The 7,967-nt window shown below is 44.0% G+C and overlaps 1 protein-coding gene across 9 annotated transcripts in view; it reads left to right on the forward strand.

Annotated features, from left to right (window-relative positions):
- Positions 1-3,492, forward strand: part of Arhgef6 (Rac/Cdc42 guanine nucleotide exchange factor 6) — a 120,016-nt gene extending 116,524 nt beyond the window's left edge. For all 9 annotated transcript variants that reach the window (XM_048457518.3, XM_048457519.3, XM_048457515.3 and 6 more), the window contains one exon: positions 1,361-3,492. In XM_048457518.3, the coding sequence (XP_048313475.1) occupies positions 1,361-1,501 (141 nt within the window). In that variant the 3' untranslated portion in view covers positions 1,502-3,492. The remainder of the gene's footprint in view (positions 1-1,360) is intronic.
- Positions 3,493-7,967: the final 4,475 nt, after the last annotated feature.

Raw genomic sequence — 7,967 nt, forward strand, 5'->3', positions numbered from 1 at the left:
ATGCATTATTAAAGTTTTCTTCTCAGGTAGCAGAATCACTCTGGCTTCTTGGCCACCCGCAGGGAGCTGGTGTCAGGTAGAGTCCAGGAGCAAGGTACTAGGGAAGAACTTATATGATATAAGCCCAACTTATATCAGTTGGGCCTTATTTCTTTAATCACGTGACTTTGATATGTGCAGCAGACTTCCCCTATGTAGATACTACTTTCTCATCCCCGCACATCTTAAAAACATGTAACCAAGCCCAGGTGTGGGGGCACCTGCCTGTAATCCTAGCCAGTAAGTAGGAAGGTTGAGGCAGGAAGGTGGCAGATTTGCTAACCTGGGCTGTACAGCAAGATCTTGTCCTGGAAAAGTCAAGAAAGGAATGGAGCAATGAAGGAGAGGTGGGAAGAGGGAAAAGAGAACTAACTGTCTTAGGTGGTTCATGAATTTGCTGGTGATGGGGTCCTATGCGATGAGACTGACTGTACCTGTGACAAGGGGGAGGGTAAGGAAGAGGAGAGTCTAGAGCCTGGAGGAGCACCTGTGGAGTTCTGAGCAAATTCAGGATAGGGCACGGCGGCAAAGTCCTGAACTGAGGCGGGCCAGTGAGGCCGGGAGAAGTAAAGCAAATGGAAAGAGACATGGTAGAGCTGGAATTTACCGCACATGACAGCACAGTGCTGGAATGAGGAGAGGAGAGACATTAGAGAAACTTCGCCCCTGGGTGTCTGACTTTCTATGGTGGGAGTCCTTTCAGAGATTCAGAAGCACTAGAAAGGTTTGGGTTGATGGGGGGTTGATACTAAGTGCCCTTTAGAACATATTAAGTTTAAAGGGCTCATAATCTCCAGATCAACCTGCCATGCTGGCATTGTCCTGTGAGTTTGGTACTCAGAAGATGAAACTGGCACCAGAGATATTTGGGAAGCCCCTTAATACACACTCGCACTGATAGAGAAGTGACCCTAGGTGAGAAAGTGTGGAACCAGGGCAGATCCAGTCTTAGGGAACACTTGTATTTAAGTGAGTAGTGTAGGAGGGCGCTCACTCACAGGCAGAAAAATTAAGACACAGCTGGGTCTCCGAATATGTAGTCAGTGTGAAGGATGCCATGAGGAGGAGGAGGAGAAAGAGGAGGAGGAGGAAGAGGAAGAGGAGGAAGAGGAGAAGGAGGCAGAGGAGGAGGTGGTGGAGGAGGAAGCAGAGGAGGAGGAAGAGGAGGAGAAGGAAGCGAAGGAGGAGGCAGAGGAGGAGGAGGAAGCAGAGGAGGAGGAAGAGGAGGAGGAGAAAGAAGCAGAGAAGGAGGCAGAGGAAGAGGAGGAGCCGTGGGAAAGGCTGCCTTGGCTCAGGGATCAACAACTCCTTTCCCTTCTAGGAGAATAAGAGAATGAAGCAATGCCTGGAAGAAGAACTGAAGTCGAGGAAGGACCTAGAAAAACTGGTCCGGAAGCTGTTGAAGCAAACAGATGAGTGCATTCGAGCTGAAACCAGCAACAAGACCACAATTCTCCCATAACCATCACTGTGCAGCTGAGCACTCGTTGAAATGGCCAGCTGAATGATTTGACTGTGCCCTTCAGCTTGTGCTTTGTGTTAGTCTCTCTCTCTCTCTCTCTCTCTCTCTCTCTCTCTCTCTCTCTCTCTCTGCTTGAGTGTTTGTTACTTGGTTATCAGTTGATTGATATTTGTTTTAACAGGGGAAGCAATCTGGGGTGATGATAAAGTGGCCCCAATACTTTGCTATGCCCAACAGCCCTTTACTACCTAATTCGCTGAAGGCAAAGCTTCCCAGGCTACGTCTAGAGTAGGTGACAGTGAACGCCTTTGCCCAATGCTCCAGCTGTACTTTCCTGGATTGTCACATGGTTCCCTTCCATACTTTAACAATCATTGCCCTGCATTGTCTGTTAAGACCAAGAACCGTGTAGGGTCCTCATTCTCTTTACACTGGTGTACATTTCAATCAGTGGGGTTGGAACTCCAACTGTCCACACCAGTACTAAGTCCATCAGCAAACTGCTTCTGGCAATCCTCCTTTAGCAGCAGGGCAGAGAAGCTCTTCCTAGTGCACCATAGCTTGACAGCCCAGCCTTCCGCCTCTACGTAAGTTTTCTACCTCCCCGCCCCACTCCTGTGCTTTTAGGCAGCCATACCCAGTGGTGTGTAAACTAGTGTGGGCGCGCTTTGCTTACTTTGTGAGCTACAACAAGCAGTGGCTTTACCTTGACTATTCAAACTACAACCTTTTCACCTTTCTAAACAACCTGGGTGACAAGACGCCATGTACACACCTTCCATCCCGTCTTAGCGAGCCCCGGTTTCTGCAGTGAGAAATTAGAATCATCCTTGCCCTCTTTGGTGTAGGCCTTGAGTATGATGAGCCAGTTTGTATATCCTGAGTGAAAGGGCCCCTCCACTAGCTGGGCTGCTTGCTAGTGAAGCTGATTGTCTGAAACTAGTTTTCTCAAGTTGGATATAATGCCGAACCATTGGCTTTGTAAGTAGTCCAGAAATCTGAACTGTGAGAAAGCAGACTTAGAAGAAAGCCCCAGAAGAAGACTGTACACCTAAATTCAACACAAGTCAAAATGGTTCAAGGCGACAGGATGGAGCAGAGCAGAACTTGTCCACCTCCTCAGATAGCAGGGCAACTTGGCCAGATGGCAAAGTCACTTTATAGAGAGACTGAAAGCCAACAAAGTCTTCTATGTATGTTTGATGCATGCCTGTAAGTGCTGTTTCAAAAACCAAACTCGAGGCCTAAATTCTAGTTGAGGAGCCCTTTGCTTTCTGATATGGAGGCTCTCACAGTTTCCGTGATTTCATGGTACGGGGCTCTTGTCTGCTACTACATGAACAGCAGTCTAGCATCCACAGGAAATGGAGAATTCCTGAAGACCAACCTCAGACAATTGTACACACAGCCATCTTTGGCTTGAGTGAAGGTTGCTAAGAATGACTGGCCTGTTTCTAAACCCTGTGATTTCTATGAGACATCTTTCATGTAAAAATTTAAAATAAGAAACAATAGTAGCAACCTGGATGTTCCCATGTGTTTTGTCTGTGTTTACTCAATAGTTTGCAGTCCATGTACACATTTTAAACTTTAGTGATTACCAATAATTTAGCTGATTGCTTAGGACACTGAAAGATCTCTAAAAGGATGTGTACATATGCATGTTTGGGAACTTTGCCCTTCCGAGGAGAGGCTCTTGGTACTTGGGATAACAAAACTTTGTGCAGTGGGCTGCCCGCGCTTACACACTATAAAGGAAATGAAGCCATGTTAACCCGACAGCCGTGTCTCAGTAGTTGTGTTGTTTACAATACTGTATAAATGGGTTCCTGTTCCTCTGTAATTAAACTGCTGCCCTTAGAGGCCTTTCAGTTTCTTCTCTGTCATGTCCCTTCTTACAGGAGCTCAGATTTTCTAAACTTGTTTTTATTTTAAAGACTTTTAAAATGAACATTTTCAATAAACAAGAATAAACAGTGCTTTATAAATAAGACCATTAGTTTATTTTTTTTTCTACTGGTTGATGTTCAGGAAGGTAGTTTTAAAGTGTCATTTTTCATCTGACAAATACAAATTGTATATTGGTGGCAACAATGTAGGTTTTCAATCCATACATATATCATACTATCTATGGTCGGGGCCAATTTAATAGATCATTTATCACCTCACATATTACCATATCTGTAGTGAGAGCACTTAAAATACTTGCTGTTTAACTCTTTTGAAATATACAAATAGTATTAACTATAGTTACTGTATTATGCATGGATTAATTCTTCCTTTGTCTACTTTGATCAAAATAATGTCCTCTCGCTTTCCCCACCCAGACCTAGTCAGCTCCTATTTTACCCTCTATTGGTATGGGAGGGTTCTTCTGTCTATGTGTTGCTTTCAGTGGTTAATGAATAAAAAGCTGGCTTGGCCTGTGATAGGGCAGAGTAGAGCTAGGCAGGGAAAACTAAACTGAATGCTGGGAGAAAGAAGGCAAAGTCACAGAGATGCTATGGAGCTGCTAGAGGAGAAAGATGCAAGCCATCAGCTGGAACTTTGCCAGTAGGCCATGAGCCTCATGATAAAATATAAAATAATAGAAATGGGTTAATTTAAGATAAGAGTGAGCTAGAAATATGCATAAGCTAGTAGGCCAAGCAGTGTTGTAAATAATACAGTTTCTGTGTGATTATTTTGGGTCTGGAAAGCCGGGAATAAACAAGCAGCCTCCTTAGAACACTCTACTTCTGTGAGTTCCTGTTTTTATATTCCATATATGAAGACTGAGATGCACAGTGTTCATCTTTATAAATAAGCCTGACTTATTTCATCTAGCACAATTCCCTCCAGGTTCATAATGCTGTTACAAATTTTTTTCTTCTTTTTGAGGGCAAAGTGGTATTCCATTGTCTGTATATCTACCACATTTTTATCTATTTATCTATTCATAGATTCTTACCTTATTTTTTCTTTCTATCTATCCTATCTATCTATCTATCTATCTATCTATCTATCTATCTATCTACCTTGAGTCAAGGTCTCATTGTGTAGCCATGGCTAGCCTGAAACTTATGGTATATACTAGGCTGTCCTCGAACTCAGAGAGATCTGTTTGTCTCTGGCTCTGAGTGTTGGGATTAAAGGGCATGTAGAACAAATAATAAAAACCCAGAGACAGATATTGGGGTTCAACCTGGAAATCAGGAAAGGAAAGCCTCCAAGCCACTAGAGAGCTCTTACCTCTATGAAATCTTCAGACTGAAAGAGAGCGAGTTCCTGTCTCATCCCACTTTATATTCCTCTCTAGTTCTGGGATTAAAGGTGTGCACCCCCACTGCCCAGTCTCTATGGCTAACTCGTGTTGCTGCTGGGATTAAAGGTGTGTGCAGCCACTGCCTGGCCTGTATGATTGACTAGTGTGACTGCTTTATGCTAACCTTTAGACAAGCTTTACTTATTAAAGTACAGATGAACTATCACTACAAGGGTGCACAGCATCATGACCAGTTGTAGGTTAGTCTAGATCTTGACTCAGTGAACAGTACTGCATTGGATATGGGAATGCAGATAGGTCTTCAACATAGTGATTGCCTTTCTTTCAGAAACGGTGAGGAGTAGGTTGAGGTTGGAAATTTTAACTAGTCCATTCGCATCAGCCTTCCCTCAACCTCCCCTTTCCACTTAAGGTTCTATTTTACAGTGTGATCAACCGTGTAAAGTAGTGAGCAAATGTCACCTACTGGTGACATAGAACTTCCCTTAACTTCTCTATCTTTCATCTTCTGGCCTCAGCTTACAAACCACTTGAAGTGCATCTCACAATTTTCCTTCCAACATTAAGAAAGATACGGTCATTTTCCTATCCATGTACTCATCCTCTTTGTGTTTGACACCAGTTTGTCAATCTGTGATATTTTCACCTGTGATCTCTGGTGTCAGCAGTCAGGATGAGAAGTATTCGAGCGGGGGGCTGGGGAGGTAACTCAGTCAATGCCAGGAAAAGCAGGCGACTCTGAGCTAGATCACCAGAGTACATGTAAAAGTGGTGATGTGGTGGCATTCACCTATAATCCCAGAACTGAAATGGCAAAGAGAGGTAGCTTCTTGGGGCTCACTGGCCAGCCAGCCTAGCCTGCTCGCTGAGTTACAGGCTAGTGAGAGACTACCTCACTAAGGTGGGGACTGGAGAGATGGCTAAGCGAGTAAAGGTGCCTGCCATGAAAGCTTAGTGGCCTGAGTTCAATCCCCAGAACACACATAAAGGTGGAAGAAGAGAACCAACTCCACAAATTGTCCCCTAACGTCTCCATACATGTGATACTGCGTGTGCATGCCCTACCTTCATAAATGTGAAGAAAAAACATAATTTATGTGCTAGAAATGCTGAAGCATGAACGGGCAGTCTATATACAGTGGTTCTGTTAAACTTGCCCATATGGCCTAACTTGAGGACGACTGACCAGGTCTTTTCCTCAAAAGGGCACCAGATCTCATTACAGATGGCTGTGAGTCACCATGTGGTTGCTGGGAATTTGGAAGAGCAGGCAGTGCTCTTAACCACTGAGTCATCTCTCCAGCTCATCATAAATGTACACACACATGATAATAAAGTTTTAAAAACTCCAAAAGGTAGATGAGTCCTGTGCAATGGTACCTGACGTTGGTCTATGCCCTATATGCACGGAGGGAGGGAGGAGAGGAGAAAGATGACCTGGATACTGCTTGCTACTCCACACCGTCTATTCCTATTCCCACGTTTCCCCCGAAGACATTAGAGCAGACATATATTTTTCCAAAGCCTCACAGCAAGGGTTCTGGGTATGATGAAGGTGCACATACATTTCCAGTTAGGCTAAGAATGTGGGGTGCATAATTTAGACCAAGTCTGTCTTCTGTTGGTCTGCAGAAAGTTCCCAATACACTGTGCTGTCTCCAGTCCACCCTGCAGTGTCTCTGCTCAATCTTTGTGGGTGACTCTGTCGCAGTAACAGTGCCAGGCTGTAGTCATAGCAGCAACTTCCTAACATTTGGGTCACAACTGCCATGAATGACTTTGAAGCCATTAGTTCACCAGAAACACACTTCTGTGCGCCCACATTTTGGTAGACAGCAAATGAACTTTCTGCTCGAGCTCCCTGACTGGGTTTTCCTTGCTTTGAATAATTACATTTAACTTTGTGCCTCCCACACACTGAGAACTCTATTAAATGGTTCACGTATTTCAGCTCATGCAAACCTCAAATGACTGTATCAGGTCTTTCTTGCTGTTGTCTCCATCTTACAGATGAATAAAGGTACAGAGGTGTGGAATGGTGAGGTAGTACATGGCGGAGGGGATTTGAGTCTATAGTCTGGTCTGCCTTTTGGACGTGTGCTCTGTATACCACATTCCTCTTCTGCCCTTGATTCCTGTCTCAACACTGCTTGTATATGAGCTGTCAAGCCCTGTGCAGGCCTCAGTGTGCTCGTTTTGTTGGTTGTTTTGAGACAGGGTCTTGTGTATACCAAGCTGGCCTCAAATGTACTATGTGGCTCAGGATGACCCTGAATTTCTAATTCTCTTTCCTCTCTACCTCTGATTTCTTGGATTAAAGGCATGTGTTCCCATGCCAAGTTTTCTGGGGTACTGGGTATTGAACATAGGGCCTCATGCACGATATGCCAGAATGAGCCACAACTCCTGTTAAACAGTGAACTCTCAATTGTCAAATCCAGAGAAGTGATTTTCTCTTCTTTCTTTCTTTCTTTCTTTCTTTCTTTCTTTCTTTCTTTCTTTCTTTCTTTCTTTTTTTTTGTAAAATAAAAAACCCAGACCAAACCCCCCCAAGAGTCTGGGTTAGTACTCCAAAGGCTTTGTGGGGATTTGCCAATTTTTTTAATTTTATTGATTTTTATTGAGCTCTACATTTTTCTCTGCTCCCCTCCCTGCCTCTCCCCTCCCCTTTAACCCTCCCCCAAGGTCCCCATGCTCCCAATTTACTCAGGAGATCTTGTCTTTTTTTATTTCTCATGTAGATTAGATCATGTATTTCTCTCTTAGGGTCCTCATTGTTGTCTAGGTTCTCTGGGATTGTGGTTTGTAGACTGGTTTTCTTTGATTTATGTTTAAAAACCACTTATGAGTATGTGTGATAATTGTCTTTCTGGATCTGGGTTACCTCACTCAAAATGATGTTTTCTAGCTCTATCCATTTGCCTATAATTGTTCTTTTCTGCTGTGTAGTACTCCATTGTGTGAGAGAACTGCTTTTCAATACCCAAAAGAGACAATTTTTTTTTAAAAGATGATTTCTCAGTATGTGCCTCAAACTGTATAACTCAAGTGTCTCCTGAAGCTGGGCTTGAACTTGTTACTGTTCAGTCTCAGCTGCCCTAATGCTAGAGTTACGTATCCGCAGACGTGCACTGCCTCACATGGCCCCTTGTGCTCTCTCTCCTGCCCTTCCTCTCCCCCTTTCCCCCACCTCTCCCTCCC

Source organism: Myodes glareolus, chromosome X, assembly GCF_982192425.1.
Source record: "Myodes glareolus chromosome X, mMyoGla1.1, whole genome shotgun sequence".
In the NCBI taxonomy this organism is placed as follows: domain Eukaryota; kingdom Metazoa; phylum Chordata; class Mammalia; order Rodentia; family Cricetidae; genus Myodes; species Myodes glareolus.